This window comes from Cicer arietinum, chromosome 1 (assembly GCF_000331145.2).
Source record: "Cicer arietinum cultivar CDC Frontier isolate Library 1 chromosome 1, Cicar.CDCFrontier_v2.0, whole genome shotgun sequence".
In the NCBI taxonomy this organism is placed as follows: domain Eukaryota; kingdom Viridiplantae; phylum Streptophyta; class Magnoliopsida; order Fabales; family Fabaceae; genus Cicer; species Cicer arietinum.
In genome coordinates, this window is record NC_021160.2 from 4,687,336 (window position 1) to 4,710,387 (window position 23,052).

The 23,052-nt window shown below is 25.7% G+C and overlaps 1 protein-coding gene and 2 pseudogenes across 1 annotated transcript; all 3 read left to right on the plus strand.

The window, feature by feature from the left end:
* Positions 1-1,765: 1,765 nt before the first annotated feature.
* On the plus strand, positions 1,766-10,802 carry LOC101496568 (nucleoside hydrolase 3-like). The gene is made up of 12 exons (XM_004486240.4): positions 1,766-2,173; positions 2,832-3,011; positions 3,094-3,204; positions 4,829-5,164; positions 5,752-5,928; positions 6,152-6,436; positions 7,441-7,563; positions 7,686-7,883; positions 8,890-9,143; positions 9,582-9,783; positions 9,895-10,200; positions 10,290-10,802. Exons 1-12 carry the CDS (start codon positions 1,994-1,996, stop codon positions 10,584-10,586), a joined length of 2,649 nt encoding a protein of 882 aa, XP_004486297.1. The 5' UTR covers positions 1,766-1,993; the 3' UTR covers positions 10,587-10,802.
* Positions 10,803-16,538: 5,736 nt separating this feature from the next.
* LOC105851175 (nucleoside hydrolase 3-like) lies at positions 16,539-18,490 on the plus strand (annotated as a pseudogene).
* A 432-nt stretch (positions 18,491-18,922) lies between these two features.
* Positions 18,923-21,608, plus strand: LOC101496893 (nucleoside hydrolase 4-like; annotated as a pseudogene).
* The last annotated feature ends 1,444 nt before the right edge of the window (positions 21,609-23,052 follow it).

The following is a 23,052-nucleotide window of genomic DNA, read 5'->3' on the forward strand; positions in this document are numbered from 1 at the left end:
AAAAACTCGCAATTGTATGACTTAATTATGATAAAATTTATTATTTATTTTAAAATAAATAAAAAATACATCAAGTATAAAAATATTAGTGAAAATGCATCCAATTTTCAGTGGTCATAAAAAATTAATGGAAAATTCTTATCTATTCACTTTCCGAAAGCCCTCTTTCTCCTCGTTTCAACTATCATTTTCGTCCTCCGCAACTCCTCATCTAATTTCTTTTTTTCTTTCATCGGAGACAATTGCACTAAAAGTTATAAAGAATTAAACCATAGTAATAAAATAAGCACTAAAAGTTGGTTTTTGGTGTCAACTTATAATGTTATAAAGAATTAATGATTTTTAGTAATTATTGATGGTTATGTTTGTTTCTGGGATCCAAGTCAAGTCCTTCTGCTTATGCCTCTTTTAATGTTAATTGACTTATCAACGACAACCAACTATTTTGCGGGACAAATCGAAATCTTATATGACCCACCTTTTGTTATTTATTTAGGAAATACTAATAGTAATACTAATAATTAATTATTTTAAACATATTCATCCTCGTACACAACACTTATAAATATCTTTTATTTCTCACAAACGTAATCAATACGGACTCTTTTTATAATTCCATAAAATCCATATATTTTCCAAGTTTAATTCCTAATGTCGACAAGTATGAATTTTTTTATTAAGTGATCAACGTTCAATTGGAAGACTCATAAAAAAAAAACATTTAATTAGAAAAACAATAAATTAATGTTTGAATCTTTTTACCCAAAGAAACACAAGTATTTTATAGGTAAAAAAAAAAAAAGAAATATTTTATAAATACTTATACACCTAGTAGACACATTGAAAAATAAATAAATAAATAAATAAATAAAGAGAATGATTCGATATATATAATATATTAGTGAATAGTAATGTGATAGATAAAGAGATATAAATGAAAAAAAATAAAATATTTAATGAGTGTTGAAAATGTAGGGGTGTTATGTATCAATACTAAACAAAGCACATGAAATTGCAACCTTATTAAACAAATGGAATGATATAAAGAGAAATATTTATTTGGACACAAACCTAAATCAATATTGTTTGGACGTATATACATAAATAAAAAAGTTAAAAAAAATAATAATTCAATCACATAATTTAATTATTTCTTTTTCTATTTTTTTTTCTATTAACGTGTGCGCATAAACATACATTATATTGATTTGAGTTATGCCATATTTATGAAATAAAATAGCAGTGACTTTTCAAATGGAAGACTAAACAAAACATTGAATCGGAAAAACAATAAATATTTGAATCTTCTTTGCCATCTTCTGACCCAAAGAAACAAAGTATAGTTTTTTACAAGAAAATATTTGATATACAATGATACACTTAGTAAATACATTGAAAAAAGAAATAAATAAATAGAGTGATATGATAGATAAAATATATTATTAAATAGTAATATAATAGAAAAAAAGAGAAATATAGAAAGAAAATAAATAATTGAACGACTGTTTGAAAATATAAGATGTCTATATACGTATACTAAAAAAAAACACAAACATGATTGCAATTTATTTAACAAATAAAACGTTACAAAGAGAAATACTTGTTTGAAGTCCCAATATCAAAATCAATATTTTTGGACCCACACACATAAATAGAAAAAATTAAACGAAGAATAAATTAATCACATAATTTAATATTATTTAATTATTTCTTATTTTAAATTTGTTTCTATTAATGTGTGCGCCCCAAACATTAAAAACAATGAACACGTAAATCATACTAATATGAACTACAAGTTAAAGCCAATGAACACGTAAATTTCTTTTTGTTTTTACTTTCTATGAAGCAAATACTTCTTCTTCCACCTCATTTACGTCTCACACATGAATATTAATAATTTTTTCATGTTTTTGGCTTTATATTGATCAAAGCTCTTTTTACAAGTCTTTCTCATTCTATACTGAAAATTTGAACACAAGAAGAATCAAAAAGAATGTTTTCAACGAGATTCTTGGTAGCTTTTGTGTTGATCATATCAGGAATCTTTGGAGTTGGTTTGCATAGTGTTGAAGGAAAGCCTCAAAGGATTCTTTTGGATACAGATGTTGATACTGATGATTTCTTTGCTCTGTTATATCTTTTGAAGCTTAACAGATCAGAATTTCAATTGGAGGTTAGCAAATTGCAACAACAACACAAAATTACCTTTTTTTAATGTTGAATAATTGTTTTGACTATGAATCATTACTTTTACTCCTCAATTGTGCTATAGTTTTTTATGCTTTTTTTTTAAACCAATCTTATTGGCAGGGATTAATAAGTCCGAATACATAGTACCGTACTATATGGATCTGAAGATACATGAAGTTTTTAAAAATCATATACATAATTTATATAGATGAATTAAATTTTATTATAAAAAAAATTCTATCTTTAGTTAATAAAACATAAAGAAAAATTATAAGTTTCAAATATGTATTTGAGAAGTATAGGAGAAAATATTTGTTTTAAGAAATTATTAATGTATTTTACAGGTAATGTATTGGGAAGTATCAAATGCATATGATGCTTATACTCTGGGCCTCATAGATGGAGATTGAGCTATTGACTTGTGTTTCTATTGGCATAATAAATAAAAAAACAAAATAGTGAAAAAAAGGGGTGTACTTTTTTCTTTTATTACTAGTGTAGTATTCTTTTTGTCTCTATGTGTTGTAAAAAGCAGACAATTTAATCTTGTGATGCTGACATTGATTTGGTGTTGGATTATGTTATGCATTTATTTATTATTAAAAAAAAAAGAATATTGTGTTAATTGAGTGTATCTGCAGGGAATTGTTGTGAATGCAAATGCTTGGACTAATGGTGGACATGCTGTGAATCAAATTTATGATATACTTTATATGATGGGGAGAGATGATATAGCAGTTGGAGTGGGAGGTGAGGGTGGAATACTCCCAAATGGTACCATACTTCCAAATGTTGGTGGATATCTACCAATTATAGAACAGGTATGTGGAATATTGTGTCTTTTTGTTTATGGAATAATAATTTATGTAACATTTCATAGAAAGAAACACATAATTGAATCAGGGAATGACGACAACAGGAGGTTGTAGATATAGGCAAGCAATTCCAGTAGGAAGTGGTGGTCGGTTGGATGTGGATGCTAATTATGGCATCAGAAAAGCTTTCCTTCCACAGGTATAATATAATCATATTTCATAACTCTTCACACCTAAGACTTAGGCCTTTTACCTTATAATTTATATAGTCTTAACTGTTAAAAGCTAATTGAAATGTTTATTAAAATTAACCATTTAACTAATTTAAAATATAAAATGATATAAAAAAATATTTTTAATTAAAAATAAAATTTAATTTAAAATATTTAATAGTAGTAATTTAAAATTTATCAATCTCATATATATATATATATATTATCTATTTTTATTTTATTTTAAATTAAATTAAAATAAATAAATTATTTGCTTATAAACATTAATTGTTTTAAATTATATAAATTATTTATTTATAAATAAATGTATGTTTAATTTATTTTAATTTTTAAATTTTTTATTTATTAACTTATGTCTTGTAGTTATTTAATATTAGCAATGTTAAATTTGTTGGGGTGGATGTCAAAGTACTGACCTTCTTTATCACTTCACTCCTTATAGTTCATAAACATATATATGTTGATATTTGATGATTATACAAAAGCAAATCACAAAAAAAGGTAATAGAGACTACATAAAAATTTGCATAGTTAGGCACATCTTGAATTGTAACAAACTAAATACTTATATCACTCTATAATATTATCTCACCTATAAGAGTTACAAAAAATGATAATATTCATATTTCACACAATAAATAATCACACATGTCCTCTTCTCACTAGAGACTGATTTGAGATACCTCAACTTCCTACATAATCACTAAAAATAAAGATTCTATAACTTTTTTTATGATATCTCAAATTTGAGAATATTTTACCTCTTCACTAGTCTCTCTATTTATAAGATATAGAATTTGACTTCGTCCAAAAAGAGTTTAATACTCCACAATTTTAATGAGTTCTAAAAACTCTTAATTTCTAAATTGAAATTGCAAGTTCCAATAGTCAAATTCAAAGACCTTAACATACTTGTTCCTTTTTTCCATGTATTGGAATTACACACTTTGAAATTTGAATTGACTCCCAATAGTTATTGCATTATCTTTCATCAATGCAAAAACCATAATTAAATATTTTATATATATTTGTATTCTCTATCTTTATATATCTTTAAATATAAAGTGGAAAACGATTGAAAGACATGTAAGTAAAAATGGAGAGAAATAATGAACGGAAGAAAGAGTGAATTTCTCTCCCTAATAATAGATAATTTTTGTCGTTGTTTTGAGCCATATATAGCCATCTAACTAATTCACCCGATTAATCCAAAAATAAATAACTAATCAATTATTTTCATATTTAGTAATTTAAATTTAAATGTTTAATTAGAGGAGAGGAATACTACTATGAAACATGTCATTCACTCAATACTCACCGTTGACTTTAAAATTGATTTAAATTTTTTTTTTTAATCTTAACTCATTTTAAATTACTTACGTTCAAGTCATTTTTAATTAAAATTAATTTTATAAAATAAATTCATTTAAAATCAACTTTTACCACATCTAAACAAAACACACATTCAATTAACCATAAAATTACATTGCAAAAATCTATTTGAATTGATTAATATGCTTTAATTGTTTGCATTCTAAAAATATAATAACTAAAGTACTAACTTTCTTGGTGATTTCATGATGGAATTAGGGGAAAAGGAAATATACTCCACTACAACAACCAACTGCTCAACAAGTGTTGATTGACAAAATATCTGCAGGTCCTATAACTATAATTGAGATTGGAGCACATACAAATTTAGCAATTTTTTTAATGAATAATCCACACTTGAAGAAAAATGTGGAACATGTTTACATTATGGGTGGTGGTGTAAGGTCAAAAAATCCAACTGGTTGTTGCCCCAAAAATGCTTCCTCTTCTTGCACACCAAGACAGTGTGGTGACCATGGTAATTTGTTCACAAATTATAATGCAAATCCTTATGCAGAGTTTAATATATTTGGAGACCCTTTTGCAGCATACCAGGTTAGTCTTTTTCTTCTTCTCTTAAAGTAGCATTCAAATATATGTAATAATTGTCAACAACTTTACTCACATTGTTAATATTATTATAAATCATATATGATTGCATTAAATTTATTTTATTAAAGAATAATAATATAGCTTAGGATGAAGTTACTTTGGCTTAGTGGAAGTTAATTAATAATATAATTGATATTTAATTTTATTAATATAACTGTTAAATTTAATGATCTACTTAAGTAGATCAATTCTATAAATTTTTATTAAATTTAAAAATTATTTAATATTATATAAAATAATTTCAAATAAATGTATAACTAGTTTTTAAAAATATTTAAATAAATGTCTTATATAATATTCCGTAGTTACAAATTTTGAATTTATATGAAATTTTATATGCATGATCATAAATGTACAATAAAAATTATCAACGGTTTAATTGATAAGATTTAATGTTTATAATATTGTTTAACTTCATTTTAAATAAATAAGCCATTATCAAATTATTCATAGACATTGTTGGTTAACTAAACAAGATATATGTGTCTCGATAGGTTTGATTATTGACCAAAAGTAACATGTCATGATAGGTGATTCATTCTGGTATTCCTATTACCCTTATTCCTCTTGATGCAACAAACACAATCCCCATCAATGAAGAATTTTTTGATGAATTTGAAAAGAATCAAGACACTTATGAGGCACAATATATTTTCAAGTCATTGAAAATGGCCCGTGATACTTGGTTTGACGATCAATTTTATACGGTAATTAATATATGTGTCTATGACTTTTTTTCTTTATAATAATGTACTCCGACATAAAATATAAATAAAAATAATATTAGAAAATAGATGTATTTAGTTAAAAATTAAGACTAAATACGTATATTTTCTAGATATATTTTTGTTGATATTTTATTATAGAGTAAATTTTTATGAACTAAAAAGAGAAATTTATGTTAATAATGAGTCTTTGTTGGCTTGGCAGAGTTATTTTATGTGGGACTCTTTCACATGTGGTGTGGCAATTTCAATAATGAGGAACTCTAATAGAAACAATGGGGAAAATGAATTTGCTGAAATGGAGTATATGAACATAACTGTGATTACTTCAAATAAACCTTATGGTATATCTGATGGCTCTAATCCCTTATTTGATGGTCTCAAAGTTCCTAAATTCAATGTTAAGAAAGGTGGTGTGCATAGTGGTCATGTTCAACAAGGACTAAGTGATCCATTTTGTTTTGTCAAGAATGCCAAAGGGAGATGTCAGGTACTTCATTTCTTTTCCTTTGCAATTTTAATATTATTATCAATTGTGTTACTTGGATACGATACATAGATCGTATGCCACTATTCACAAATGCAAATCCTTGTGAAAGTTGTTATTAGATAGTTAACACAACTTCTATATATAATTAATTATGTTAGCTAAATGATTAATTAATATTATTTATATATAAGTGTTGAAATGTTTACACAATATTATTTATTTATTTATTATATAATTAATGCAATTCAAATAAATGATTAATCATGTTCAATAGATGATTAATGAGATACAATATCTTGTTATATTCATTAATCAAACATTGAACCATGTTATAAAGTATAAACAATGCATACGGCGTCTTTGATAAATTTCTGTAGAATTAACATACTTTTAAACTGTACAAACAATCGTATATAATAAAATAGTTAAAAATACACTTGGTGTCATTTAAGTTTTATTCAATTTCTGCTTAGGTTTTTAAGTTTATTTTATCTCAATTTAGTTCTTTAAGTTATATTTTATTTGCACCGTTTGTCTTTTATTTTAATTACGACAACCATTAGTTCAACTGAAAACTTTTGATCACTAAAAACTCTGCCAAATGTTACGACAATATGTCTCTCATACTAATATTTTAAAAAACATTCATCAAATCTTATAAATTGTCTCGACAATAATTTAAACACTTGTATAGCTTTAAAAACAAAGTAATAAAGGTCTATCCACATAATCAATATTTTTAACTTTTTTCATGTGCAAAGTAGTTTGAAAACTCAACTCGTTATGATATTTCGATTAGATTTTAACATTTCTTAACAGTAATTCAAAAAAATTTCAAATTTATAGGACTGTATCCGTAATTCAATATATCTTGGAGACCAATAATACAAATAAAATATAATTTAAATGAATGAATTGAAAAAAATAAACTTAAAAGTTCAAAAGAAAATTGAACATAACATAAGAGACATAAGATGTAATTTTGCTTGTAAAATGTTCTGTAGGATGGTTATACAAGAGAGGAGAATGGCGAAGACTCAGTGAAGGTACTTGTTGCCACAAAAGCAAAGCCTAACAAGGATGTAAAGAGCTCACTTGACAAAGAATTCTTCAAAAGCTTCTTAAATGTAAGTATGTCAATTTTTATATTTTATTCAAACTTCTTCAAGATCAATTTATAAGTCTCATTTATGTCATGTAGAAGCAAATTCATCAGTTAGTTATTTGCATTTTGATTGTTTTTTCATAGACTCTAAAGCAGCCACAACATGCTGGGAGGTTCAATTTCACTACACAGTTTCCTTACTATAAAGAAGTAATTTACATACCAAATTTTCAAAACAAAATACTTGGTAAGCCTATTGTGTTTGACATGGACATGAGTGCAGGAGATTTTCTTGCTCTATTTTACATCCTTAAAGTTCCTGTTGAAGTCATCAACCTTAAGGTATTCTCATTATGATATTTTAGCTTAATGGAAGAAACTTTGTACTTTTTCTTATTTATAAATTGGGTCAAATAAGTTTTTAATCTCTATAAAATATAATATTTTGTTTTTAATCTCTAAAAAAATTGTCATATAAAAGTACTTGTTTTCATTTATGATATCTAATTTTAAGTCAATTCATAAGTACACTCCTAATTTTATAAATAAAAATATTTCTATCAATGACCTGAATTGAAGTATCTTTTTATAGATAAAATATAGTACTTAATTTGTCAAAGAGAAAAATATTACTAGTAAAGGTTTAACTATATTTGAATCAGAAGTATGTGATGAAATAGGATAACATGAAATGTAACAAGTTTACGTTTCATTGTTTGGATTATCAAAAAGAGGATGAAATCAATGCATTCTATATTTTATACTCACTTTTGTTCTCTTTCAATTTGAGAGAAATTAAATGAAATCCTCTTTAAAATATTCATTTCTTCCCAAAATATCAAAACAATGAAACAAATGTTTTATAATATTTCAATCTATTTTATTTCATTCCACTCAGTTCTGTTGATTCTGACATATCCAAACATAGTCCAACGTTTACTCGTTTTATTTTAACCAACACTTATAAAAAAAAATTATTTACATGTGACAACAAAGTATTAGTTTCAGTGGTGAAATCAACTTACTTTCAAGAACCAAACACACACATTAGAGGTGCTATTAATATCCAAAATTTATGGCCCCAACTTTACCTACCACTAAATTTCTAAAAGATAACACATACTTTCAAAATTTTATTTTAAAAAGAAAAAAAATTGTATTTTTGTTCAAAAATATTCTTTCAAATATCATGAATACCGATATTTTTCGAATTAGTACGCTATGAAATGACTTTGAGGGTTAGAAAAAAAGACTTTAAATAATTATTCTTATTTATTTGTATCATCTGAAATATTGAGACATGGACTTACATTTTGGTGTTGCTTCTTTTTACCTTATTTATGTTTAGGCAATCATTGTAAGCCCAACTGGGTGGGCAAATGCAGCAACAATTGATGTGATCTATGACTTACTTCACATGATGGGTCGCGATGATATCCCCGTTGGTATAGGTGACTTTTTTGCAATGAACCAATCAAACCCAATGTTTCCACCCGTTGGTGATTGCAACTATATTAAAGCCATTCCTCACGGAAATGGTGGCCTTATTGACTCGGACACTCTCTTTGGACTTGCTCGTGATTTACCTCGTAGCCCTAGAAGGTGTTTTCTTGTTACTACTTTTATTGAAATTCTAACAATAACCGATGACACCTCCTTAAAGTAAATATTTATGACTCTTCTCGTTTTTACACTTGATATACTAATATTGTTGTTGTCTGTTTGACAAAGCAAATAAAAATGATATATGTTGAGTTTTGAGACACATTCGTTTTTATTTGTTTTTGTTGAATTGACACATATCAAGTCCTCGTCTCAACCATAAATATGAGAAAAATCATAAAATATTCTACTCTAAAGAAAAAACGTTTGTCATCATCGAAATACTGAACAACTCTTATGTATCAGTTCACGGTAGAATCTGTTAGAATTGTTTTCTTAACATAAACCACTATAGCTCACCATGTGGGATTGGAGAAAATTCTAAACACCATTCTAGTATGCACAATGCACACAATAAATTTTTGACATATGAATCAGGTACACAGCAGAAAATTCTGTGAAGTTTGGAGCTCCTAGAGATACTGATCATCCGGAGCTCAGACAACCACTAGCTATGGAAGTTTGGGAGTCTATATTGCAAACATTGAAACCAGAGTCTAAAATTACAGTATTAACCAATGGACCTTTGACTAATTTGGCAAAGGTTGTATCTATTAAAAACATAAGTTCTAGAATTGAGGTAAGTTATTATCTTTACATTTGTCAGTGCTGAATAGAAAGTTTATGTAACACATAAAATTGAATATTGTAACAAAATTAGTTAAAAACTTAAATTCTAAAATGTTTTCAGGAGGTTTATGTAATGGGAGGACATATAAGCAAGAATGGAAATCACAAAGGAAATGTGTTTTCTGTTCCTTCAAATCAGTATGCAGAATTCAATATGTTCCTTGATCCTTTAGCAGCAAAGACTGTGTTTGAATCAGAAGTTAATATCACACTCATTCCACTGAGTATTCAGCACAAAGCAAGTTCTTTTTCAAAAACTTTAAAATACCTCAAAAGAATAAGAAAAACACCTGAAGCAGTGTTTTCGAAGCGTCTACTGGGGAGGCTACATGATTTGAAGAAAAATCACCATAGATATCAACATATGGTAGATGTTCATATATTCATTGTTATTTTTGGTTTGTCATATTGTTTTTGCTGTATAATTGATTTGTGTTTGATGTTGATATGTTACAGGACACATTCTTGGGAGAAATTTTAGGTGCTGTTGTCTTAGGTGAAGATAATTCAAGTCTAGATGCAAAATTTAAGTCCAAATATGTGAAAGTATTGGCAGAAGGGATTGAATCAAGTGATGGAAAAATTGTGGTGGATGAGAAATATGGAAAATTAGTGAGAATTTTAAGTCATGTTAATAGCAAGGATTATCATAAGATATATGCAAAAAGGCTAGGTGATCTGAATCAAACAGCTAAGGTAGGAAGCTTCAAAGAACAGAGAAAGAAATGGAGTCATCCACATGATACAAGTTAAAATTCATTTGTTCATCATTGTGTATCTTTTTCTTATTTTTATTTTACAAACTATATGTTTTATCCATTGGTAAAAGTTTAAAGATATTTCTAATATATATAGAGAGAAAAAAAAAAAAAATAATAATTTTAAAAGCAACTTATATATACGCCTTAAATGGTACATGTGTTTTGCAGTACAATACTCTATTTGATTTTATTTGTAAGTTAAACTTTCTTGTGTCATTATTATTAAGAAGTTATTTATTTATAATTACTAAAAGTACTTTGAAATATTATTAAATTTACAACACATTGAAATATTTATTTGATACTATTTTACTTTTTAGAGAAGTAATAAATATAAGCCAACTATCGAAAAATATATAATTTGCAAATATGGTTAGATGAATATTGAATATTTCCCAAAAAAAAACTTATTTTTGAAAATAATTCAATTTTTTAACATAAATAATATATTAATTTAAATTTTGAATATCAAATTCATAGAAGTAAATAAATAAATTATTTTTTAAAACAATGTAAAGTCCTTAATATTCCAACAATGTAAAGGCCTTATGTATATTTAATATTTTTTAATTTAACTAATATATTAAATAATTAAGTGATTGTAAGAAGAAAAAAAATCTTAATAGTTGAGTGAACTGATTAATAAATTTTCGTTGAAAATTAATTGTTAAAGAGAATTTGAATTTAAATCTTTACTAAAATAATTTTTAGATAAATTTTACTTTACGGCCATTTTTAAAAAAAATCAGAGAATTAAATATGATATTTTACTTAAAATATATTAATATTAATATAATTTTAATTAAATATATTATTTTTGTTTATATTTTATTTTGAAGGAATAATTATTAATGGTGATTCAATTTATATCATCAAAATTAAGCGTTATTTTCATTACATTTTTCATAATGTAATATAATCATTATTAAAACACTAATAACACATTCACCAACAAAAAAAAAAATAACAACACTGATAGAATTTCACATCATTTTCTATAAAAAAGAACCTATGTTATTTGTTAAAACTAACTTGTACTTGACATTGGTCACTTAAGTTGGTACACCCTCTAAATTTAAGTATAAGTAAAATGATAATCAAAAGTTGATATATGAATTCCGTTTCTCAAATTTAACTCCATCAATGTGACAAGTAAATAAATATTTATTCAATGATCAACATGCAATTAGAAAGAAAAAAAAAAAAACTATCAATTTGATCTCTAAATTATTATTTTCTATCCAATTTAGTCTTTAAACTATATATAAATATAATAAGTATTCTCTTGTATCAAAATGAATTTCATTTTAATAATAACAAAATTGTTGTAAAATAAATGTAACTTTTATTTTCAATATAATTTAATTATTATTTTTTTGCTATTCTACCTTATAATCATTAATATATAGTAAAAAACCAATCAATAATTAATAAAGATAATTTTATAAAACAATTATTGATTTTAAAATACAGAATAGTATTTGAACTATCATTAATTCTTTAACTTGTCATTTTATTTTCACACGTTAAACCACTCCAAATTTTTTTTCTACATGTCGAAAATTCAAGAAAAAATTTATGGTGCAACTTTTATATTAACTTTATCAAGAGATTTTTCAGCAATAACATAATTTCAGAACACACTTTACACCACATCAATCAATGTCTATATATTAATCGACACTTTATATAATCTTCATTGTATAAATACATCATTGACTTAAATTTTATACAAAACAAAAAAATATTCTTAAAACAAATTTCATCAATAGAGATCTAAAAAGTAAAGTCTGAATACATGCTACGAAACATATACATAAAAAAAATTAAGCTATGACGCAACCAAAATACATTAATATATATCATAAATTCACACTAAATGTGTCACAAAAAGCATACACAACTATTTATCATAAAAAACATACAACTTTGTATTTAGTTAGTAAAACATATTGAAGATGAATTATATCCAGAAGACAATTGTGTCTTTAGTTGATAAAAAAAAAAAATCAAAGATGTATTTGAGAAGTATTGGTGAAAATATTTTCAGTAAGAATAAAAAACAGAGACATCGGTATTAAATACGTGTCAGACTCTGATACAGTATTTTTGAAGTGTCAGGAATTTCTTTCATAGGTGGGAATGAATGATTGACTTTTGTTTAGATTGGCATAATCAATAAACCAACATAGTATAAAAAAAAGGGTGTACTTTTTCCTTTTGTTATATAAAGGGTGTATTTTAAAAGTTATCACTAGTGTAGTATTCTCTTTGTCTCTATATGTGTTGTAAAGACCAGACAAATTGATCTTCTGATTCTGACATTGACATTGCATATTAGGCTTGATTTGGTGCTGGATTATAAATGCTTTTGCATTTGTTTATTATTCAAGGATTCAATTTTGTGTTGTTTTTTTAGCCTTTTTATCTGATACGTAGGGAATCATTGTGAATACAAATGCTGGACATGCGGTGAATTAAATTTATGATTTAAATAACTTTTTTGAAATTTACTATTTGTTGTTTTTAATTTTCTTTTTAAAATTCATCAAAAAATTATCTTCAAATATTTTTCATTTACAATTTTAATTTCTCTTTTTAAATTAACTTATGCGTATCATTTAAATTTTTGAATGATATTCTGTAAGTATTTTTAAAATAATATAAAAATCTCTCACACAAAAATTTAAAATTTTTTAACTAAAAATAAATTAAATATAAATATTTAATTTTCAAAAGTTTAAAAGTTCATATTTAATTAATCATTTGTTATAAAATTATAAATTTTTATGGCGGGGATTTTTATAATGTCAAAAACATAATCGTAAAAACTCATTCCAAAATTTAGATGATATACATGAATTGACTTAAAAGTAGAGATTAAAATTATAAATGCAAAATATTTGAAGAATCATTATTTGATGAAAAGTTTTACAGGATTAAAAACAAAAAAAATATACATATATTTATAGGAGTCAAAAGTTTACTTAACCCTTTATAGTTTCACTCAAAAAGTAATAAAGAATGAAAAACAATTGTTTTATCTAATATTTAAATTTGAATTATGCCGAATGAAAGTATTAGAGATGACATCGACTTATTTTTTCAGTTATTTTAAGTGGATTAGATTGAAAATTTGAACCCACCTATCTAAATTAGTCCACTTCATTTAACTCTAACAAAAAATAAGGCGAACATGTGTAGGGCAGAATATACAAATTAAAAAATTGTTAGTTTTTTAATCTATATAACCAAACTAAAAAACTAAGGATATGAATTTTATATATAAGGATAAAAAACTCGAACCATATAATCTTAATTAGTGCGTTAATACATTATAAAAGTGTGAATACATAGTCTCAAGTTAAACTCATCTATAGTGAATTATAATTCATTTATTAAATTTTTTAGTTTTTATTTATTAGTATACTATAACCGTAAGTAGATTGTAATAATTTTTTTGAGATTGTTTAATATTAATGAATTTATTTTGAGACTTTCTTAAGCTAGTGGTGATTTTGTTTTATCATTTAATTTTGTTGATTAATTATGGTTGCATCTATTATTTTTATAAAATGTTCAACTAAACAAGATGTAGACGACCCACTATTAGTAAATTAAAATGGTTGGTGGATTGTGTGTAACTATAAAAGTAATGTATTTGAAAATTGTTGAATTCAGTGTTGACTTTACCTATGTATTTGAAGTTTGTTTAATTTATTATGTATTTGAAAATTGTTGAATTTATTTTGTTGCGTGAGAGATTATTGACTTTTTTTAAAAATCGAATGATATGATTGAAATTTTATAATTTTTAAAAATTTCAAATATTAATAGGTAACTCCACGAAAATAGTAATCAAACCATGTTTTATTGTATACTTATATCCAGTTTTATATATCAGAATTTCAATTAATTTTCAGTAATTAATAATTAATTATATAATTATATAATTATATACAAGGGCACTCTTTATGCTCAACTTGAATTTGCACTTTCAAACATCAATCACAACCTTTAAATTTAGAAATTTTTATACGTAAATCTTTTATTGAATATATAGAAATAGTTAAATTTTATATAAAAGAAATATTTATAATACAAAAAATTAAAAAATAAATAATTATTAATTGTGCCAACGTGAAAACTAAATTATACAAATATATATAGGACTGTGCAAAAAATATGAGACCCAAATTCAAAATAGATTCAAAACCATTTTAAAAATAATATAATATAATATAATATAAACCAATTCATTTATAACAGATTTGATAACCACTCCAATTTATTTTTGTATTTGGATTTAAACCGATTTTTATTCACCGATTTCTAATTTTCAATTCGGAAACCCTAAATCATAAAACTCTAAAATTTGTTACAACATGTTTTTTTCTTGTTTCAATTACTGATTTGTTGTTAGTTTGAACATTTTAGTCTAATTAAATTACTATTTTTTTTCTGTCGGTGTGACGAGGCCATAACTGTGTCACGCTTTCCAATCCATCGATGTTATATTATGTTGAGAGACTTCAATTGATATAAATTTGAATATGGTATAAAAATAGAAAGGTTACTTATATTTTGTGATTTTGGATTGATTTAAGAACTTTATCGATTCTTTATAAATGGCCGCTTTAAACCGTGAATGAATGGTTTTTTTAAAAATAATTAAATTTTAATTAATTTTAAAAAAAAATCGATTTTAAAATTGATTTTTCAAAACCGGTTGAATAATTAAAAACAAGTTATTTAACCATACCCAGTTTTACGGTTGGTTTTATAATCGGTTTTATACCAAATAATTGATTATAAATCCAAATCCATATATTGGTTTTAAAATATATATGATTTGTTTTTTTTTTTAAAATCAACCATGATATTGTGGTGCATATTGTTGTAATTTTGGGAGTTATAATTAATATATTGTATGAGTGGAATTGTTTTTATAAATTGAACCGTGGTAGTTGAGTTATCGTTGTTGTTGAGATGCATATTTGAGTCTAATATGTAAATGTTAGTAGAATTGTGCATCTTTTCTTGTTATACGGATTAACCTAATCAAATGACATGAATCACGTTGATTGTATGATATAATTTGGTATGTGTAGATGGGTAGATGTCACAGATGATTAATTGATTTCTTACCTATGTAATTATATTTTTATTTTTGTTCGTACGTAATATATGGATTCATGAATCCGTTATTTTCAATTGTATCTTTTAAGTGGTATTTTTTGCTTCGTTTCCTATTTTTATCTCAAAAAAAGAAACTTAAGAAAGTGCTTTATAAACATATGTATAATAAAGACCATATTTCATCTAGTTTCCTTATGCCCACTATAAAGTGCTCATGCATAATGTAGATGATGCGTAGATGGACTAATTTTTTTTTTTAAATTTATTTTACTTTTTTAATTATTAAAATTGTATTTTTTTTATTATGCTCAATTTTTAAAATTAGAACAAAGTCTCCAAAATCTTTATGACGACCCTCCCTCCACTAAATACATCAATTTTTGTATTAATCCAGAGGTCTATTATAAAAAGAAATTGGAGGGAATAATTTATAAAAAAATTTTAAAATAAAATAAAATTTTCAACTTAAATTCTAATTAATTTTTAATTATAAAAAATGTAAACCAAAATTTGATCTACTCTCTATTTTTTTTTTTTTTTTTTTAGCTTAAAATTGTTATACACAGTACAATATTATATTTTTTATTTATCTATTAAAATTTTAAAATTTCAAACACTCCACATAACATTAAAGTACATACCAAAATGATACTTTCAACTCGACCGCTTAAATTGATATGTTGATCTTATTTTTTAGATGACTAATCACGAGACATTACAAAATGTGTCTCTAATTAGTAGTTATGTTCTTTTTATATCATGATTGATATGTTAAATGACATTTCATAGATTCAGGGAATGACCTATAACTCTGATATTGATAGGAGCACATACAAGTATAGCCATTTTCTTTATGAATAATCCACACTCAAAGAAAAATGTGGAGCATATTTACATCATGAGTGGTGCTGACCATGGTAATTTGTTCACAGATTATAATGCAAATCATTATGATGAGTTCAATATATTTGGATCCCCTTTGCAGCATTTCAGGTTAGTATTTTTGTATTCTTGCATCAAAGTAAACTTCAACTATATGAGTAGTTGTAAGCAGTTTGACACATACTAGACATTGTCCTAAGTGACCTCTAAGTTCTAACTATTCTTGGTTACACAAATACTACAAAGCATTGTACATAATTTATCTTTTTTATATACAGAAACTAGTAATCTTTTTTACATTTTTTAAATACGTCAAATTTGTTAAACTTACTGTATTATAAATCGTATATGATGTCCTCAATGTTTCAACCATTTATCAGATAAAAATGTTAAATTTATTATCATTATATTAAAAAATAATATTAGAAGAGGGATCAAATTAACTCCATGCATAGCTAGTTCGCTTAATAGTTCATTATAAATATTAAATTTTATCAATCAACCCATTAAATAAAAAAAAATTTAATTGATTATATCAACTCCACAAATTTTTAAAAAATAATAAAATTCAGATAATTTTAAATGAGCGTATAATAAAGTTTTTAAACATATTAATAAATGTTCACCATAAAACTACATAGCTTCAAATTTAACTTATATAAAATTTTGTATGTACAATCGTTATTTATAATTAAGACAATAATCAACGGTTAAATTAATAAAATATATTTATAATAAATTATTAAAACAAAAACTCTCTTACTCTAACGGTACTTATAAAATAATTTTATCTATTTTCATTATGACATATTTCTTTTAGAATGAAACATAGGCAAAATTGATAGTTGAAATATTGATATATATAGTTAAAAATTTAATTTAAATACATCAATTTTTTAATTATTATTTTTATTTGAATCCTGATGAAGTAATTTAACTTCATTTTGAATAATAAGTTATCATCAAACTAATAATAGTCCTTGATGTTTACTCAAATGTTCAAGGCTCAAGCTTCAATGCCGAGATAAATGTATTGATATAAGGTTGGTTATTGACCAAAAAAGTAATGTGTTATTATAGGTGAATCATTCTGGTATTCTTGTTCCTCTTGATGCAACAAACACAATCCCAATGACTAAAAAATTCTTTGATGAATTTGAAAAAAGTCAAGACACATATGATATGAGGCACAATATTGTTTCAAGTCCTTGAAAACACCTCGTGATACTGTAAATTTATGTGCCTATGATTTTCTAATTATTATAAAATTGAAGTTTTTATGAATTTGGATTGACTTATTCTAAATTATATATATATTTGACATATACGTTATTTCCAGCTTTTTTTTCCGTAAGTTTTTCAATACAGTTTATAAAAGTAGTTTATAGTTTAAACCAAAATTATTTAACTTTTTTTTTTTTATCTTTACTTATAAAAATGATTTATACATAAGCACTCAATTAAGCTATTTATCCAAACAAACATAAAAAAAGAGGAGCTTATAATGATAATTACTCATTGTTGGCTTGGCAGATGAATTTGCTGAAATGGAGTATATGAACATAACTGTGATTACTTCAAATAAACCTTATGGTATATCTGATGGCTCTAATCCCTTATTTGATGGTCTCAAAGTTCCTAAATTCAATGTTAAGAAAGGAGGTGTGCATAGTGGTCATGTTCAACAAGGACTAAGAGATCCATTTTGTTTTGTCAAGAATGCCAAAGGGAGATGTCAGGTACTTCATTTCTTTTCCTTTGCAATTTTAATATTATCAATTGTGTTACTTGGACACACATTTCTTTGGATACGATACATAGATTGTATGCCACTATTTACAAATGCAAATCCTTGTGAAAGTTGTTATTAGATAGTTAACACAATTTCTATATATAATTAATTATGTTAGATAAATGATTAATTAATATTATTTATATTTGAGCATAATGATATTTTGACACAATACTATTCATTTATTTATTGTTTGATTAATAGAGTTTAATTACATGATAAATCACGTTCAACGTTCAATGGATAGTTAATAAATTATAAAATCTTGCGATATTCATTAATCATTCACTAAATATAAATAATCAAATATTAATTGTGTTAATTGTGTATATTATTTATTAACAATCTACTAAACGTGATAAATTATGTATTTGAATTGTGTTACATGTAATTAAGTATGAACAATTCTTAAAAAAAAGAATTAAGTATGAACAGTTGATATGATTTATGTGTCAAAATAACGTTTTTTGAATCCAATACAGAGAAACATATAATACATTGTTTATAGATTAAGTATGGCAAAATGTTCTATAGGATGGTTATACAATAAAGGTTTTGAATTAATGTAAACCTTCAAAAAATCTGAGAAGTTATGTTTCGAAGATTTCAACTTGTTCAAAAGTTTCGAAAGTTTTTATAAAAACTGGAAAATTATGTTACGGAACTTTCAAATTGATCAAAAGTTTCAAAATTTTTGATCAATTCTAGAAAAATATATTTTGAAAATTTCAGATTTATCAAAAGTTTCAGAAAATGTCAAAATATTTTGGAAAATCACGTTTCGAAACTTTCGTGTTTATCAAAAGTTTTGAAAATGTAAAAAAAATGTTCACTTTTTTATATTTCGGAAGTTTGAAAATTTTGGAATGATAATGTTAATTTTATAAATTTCGAAAAATTGAGTGAATAACTGAGTAGTAAATTTTTCTAAAAGACAAAATAGTATTTTCATTTGAGATGGGGGTGGGAAATTAAAGTTGGGGGTGCATGGTACATTGATAGATTCTAAAGCAGCCACAACATGCTAAGAGGTCCAATTTCACTACACAGTTTCCTCAAAATTTCAAAACAAAATACTTGGTAAGCCTGTTGTGTTTGACATGGACATGAGTGCTGGAGATTTTCTTTCTCTATTTTACATCCTTAAAGTTCATGTTTTAAAAATGAGGACTTATTTTTCTTGTTTAAATTAAGGAAATTATAAAATATTTTGAAAAGTTGGACATCAGATTTCTTCTTATTTATTTTAGATCATGTGAATTATTGAGACATAGACTCACACATCATTTTTTATGTTGGTTTCTTTGTAATTTTTTTGTTTAGGCATTCATTATAAGCCCAACTAGATGGGCAAATGCAGCAACAATAGATGTAATATATGACTTACTTCACACACGATTGGCCGTGATGATATAAAAGTTGGTACATGTATTTTTTTTGCAATTAACCAATCAAACTCAACAATCTCATATGTTGGAGATTGCAACTTTGTTAAAGTCATTCCTCACGGAAATTGTGGCTTTCTTGACTCTTACATTCTCTTTGGACTTGCTCGCTATTTGCCTCATAGTCTCATAAGATGCTTTCTAGTTACTTTTTTTATTGAAATTCTAACAATGAGGATGATAGCTTCTCATAAGTAAAAGTTTATAGTCCTCTTCATTTTTACACTTGATATGATGACCTAATCGCGCTATTAGTTTGGCTAAACAATGAAAAAATTATATAAATTGAGTTTTGAGACGCGTTCGTTTTCTCTTGTTTTGTAGAACCAACACATATAAGTCATCATCTCAACCATGAAGATGAAGATAACCATGAACTTCTACTTTCATAGGGCGATAACTATCGTCATTGGAATATTGAACAATTATAACATACCGGTCCACGTTTGTATACTTAACATCAACAAAAAATTATAGTTCACCATGTGGGGCAGGAGAAAATTCTAAATACCATTCTTGTTTGTACTATGCACACATAGAAACTTTTTGACATGAAACAGGTACACAACAGAAAACTTCAAGAAGTTTGGAGCTCCTAAAGTTACAGAGCATCCAGAACTCAGACAACCACTAGCTATAGAAGTTTGGGAGTCTATATTACAAACATTGAAACCAGGGTAAAAAATTACAGTATTAATCAATGGACCTTTGACTAATTTGGCAAAGGTTGTATCTATTAAGAACATTAGCTCTAGAATTCAAGTAAGTTATCTTTACATTTGTTTTACAAACTTTTACAAACAATCAGCAGAATAGAAAGTTTGTGTGACAAATGAAATTGAAAGTGGTAACATGGTTATAACTTGTAGTCATGAGGTATAACAATTCTCAAATGTTTCAGGAAGTTTATGTAGTTGGAGGACATATAAGCAACAATAGAAATGACAAAGGAAATGTATTTTCTGTTCCTTCCAATCAATATGCAGAATATAATTTATTCTTAGATCCTTTAGTAGCCAAGACAGTGTTTCAATCAGAAGTTAACATCACAATCATTCCACCATGTATCCAGCACAAAGCAAGTTCTTTTTCAAGTACTTTAAGTTGGCTCAGTAGGATGGAAAAAACACCTGAATTAGTGTTTTCGAAGTATCTATTATCGAGGCTACACCAATTGAAGCAAATCCACCATAGAAATCAACATATGTTCATATTCATTATTATTTTTTTAGCCTCTCTTGCTTAGAAAAGCAATTATTTTAATTAGAATTTGAATTTGGTATATAACCATTTGGTTTTTCATATGTTTCAACTACTTAATTAGTTTGTGTTTGAATTTTATATGTTACAGGACACATTCTTGGGGGAAATTCTAGGTGCTGTTGTCGTAGCTAATGACCCTTCAAATCTAAATGCAAAAATTTGATTACAAATCTGTGAAAGTCTTAGCAGAAAGTGTTGATTCTACTGATGGAGAAATGATGGTGGATGAGAAAGATGGAAAACTAGTGAGAATTTTAAGTCATGTTGATGCCAAGACTTATCATGAGATATATGCAAAGAGGTTAGGTGATCCAAACCAATCAGCTGAGGTAGGAAGCTTCAAAAGACAGAGGAGGAATTGGATTAATCCACATGATAGAACTTAAAAGCCACTTTTGTTCATGATTGTGCACCTTTTTGTTTTTTTACAAACTTCGGCTTTTATCATGTGATTGACAGAAATACAAAAAGAATTATTATATAGAGAAATAAGTAAAATAATAATAATAATAATAATAATAATAATAATAATAATAATAATAATAATAATAATATAACAATTTTAAAAGCAATATATGATAAAGCAAAATGCAAATAATTGAACGACCTTACTACCTTAGTTTAAAGCTCATTTGGCTGTCATCTTTGTGCTCCTGCAATCTTTTGGGACATTATTTCAAAATACATTATAACTTACATCTAGAGATCCAAACAGGCTAGGCCGTCTGTATGGTCCTATGGTCTGGTCTACTTATGATTTGACGATCTACTTATGGTCTGACTTAGTCTGGCCTATTTAATAAAAAGACTAGGCGTATGCTATTTTTAAAGTCTATTTATTTAAATAGATCAGACTCATGCTTATAAAAAAGCCTATTAAGCCTGACAGATCGGCCTATATATATTTTATAATTTATTAATGTTATTTTTTCTTATAATATTATTCCCTATTTTAAATTATATCAATTAGACAATCACTGAGTAGTCATTCTATATTCGGTAGTCGTTCCATATTTGGTAGTTATTCCATATTCGGTAACCATTCAATTAGTCGATCACAATCATTCCATATTTGTTTGAGAGGTAATAATAGGTGTGTTTGTTTCAGGAAAAAAAAAATTTATTCTTTGAAACCAAAAATTATATTTTGGGGTTTAAATGATGTTTGCTTCATATTTTTTAAAAATTATTTTTTGTTTAATATATATAGATATGTACATTAATATTGGTATGTGGAGAGCATATATGGTATGAGTAGAGCATTTAAATGTTTTAATATGAATAAGACTTTTAAATAGGCTTCCAAGCCATACCAGACTTTTAAAAATGTCATACCAGACTTTTAAAAATGTCAGGTCAGACAAAAAAAATCTATGATAAGCCGTAGATCAGGCTTAGGCCTAAAAAATTAATCGTATGTTAGGTTCAGGCCTTTCAAAGTCTGGTTAGGCATGGCCTATTCCCACTCCTACTTACATCGCACAGATCGACGCTCCCAAGAAAGATATTCATTTTTTAATATCAATAATTGGATATCAATTTTATACAATCATAAATATTAATCGTCGGATGAAAATCAAATGACTCATATTTGAGTATGTATTTCAAAATCAAATTAATTAAGTCATCTGAATTTCATCCAATGGTCAAAATCAACTCATATTTCAATATGTATTTCAAAATCGAATTAATTAAGTCATCTGAATTTCATCCAATGGTCAAAATCGCTTCACTAAATGGTTGTACTTGTCAATTTTAACTTAACAATATCAACAGAAAACTACAAATTGACTCTTAAGACATATCTCAAGTGGTTAAACTACAAACTATTTAGTGAGATGTTGGTGAGTTGACACCACTTGTGGCGTTGGCATGTCTTATCTTGTGGAAAGGATCCAAAGATAAGGAATATAAAAATCAAAATTGAAAAATGATCT

What these genes read in the sequence shown, in the direction of transcription:
- LOC101496568 (XM_004486240.4), top strand. Translation starts at nt 1,994, where the DNA reads ATGTTTTCAACGAGATTCTTGGTAGCTTTTGTGTTGATCATATCAGGA. An exon ending in ATGCCAAAGGGAGATGTCAG is followed by an intron (nt 6,437 to 7,440) that starts GTACTTCATTTC and finishes AATGTTCTGTAG; the next exon opens with GATGGTTATACAAGAGAGGA. An exon ending in TCTTCAAAAGCTTCTTAAAT is followed by an intron (nt 7,564 to 7,685) that starts GTAAGTATGTCA and finishes GTTTTTTCATAG; the next exon opens with ACTCTAAAGCAGCCACAACA.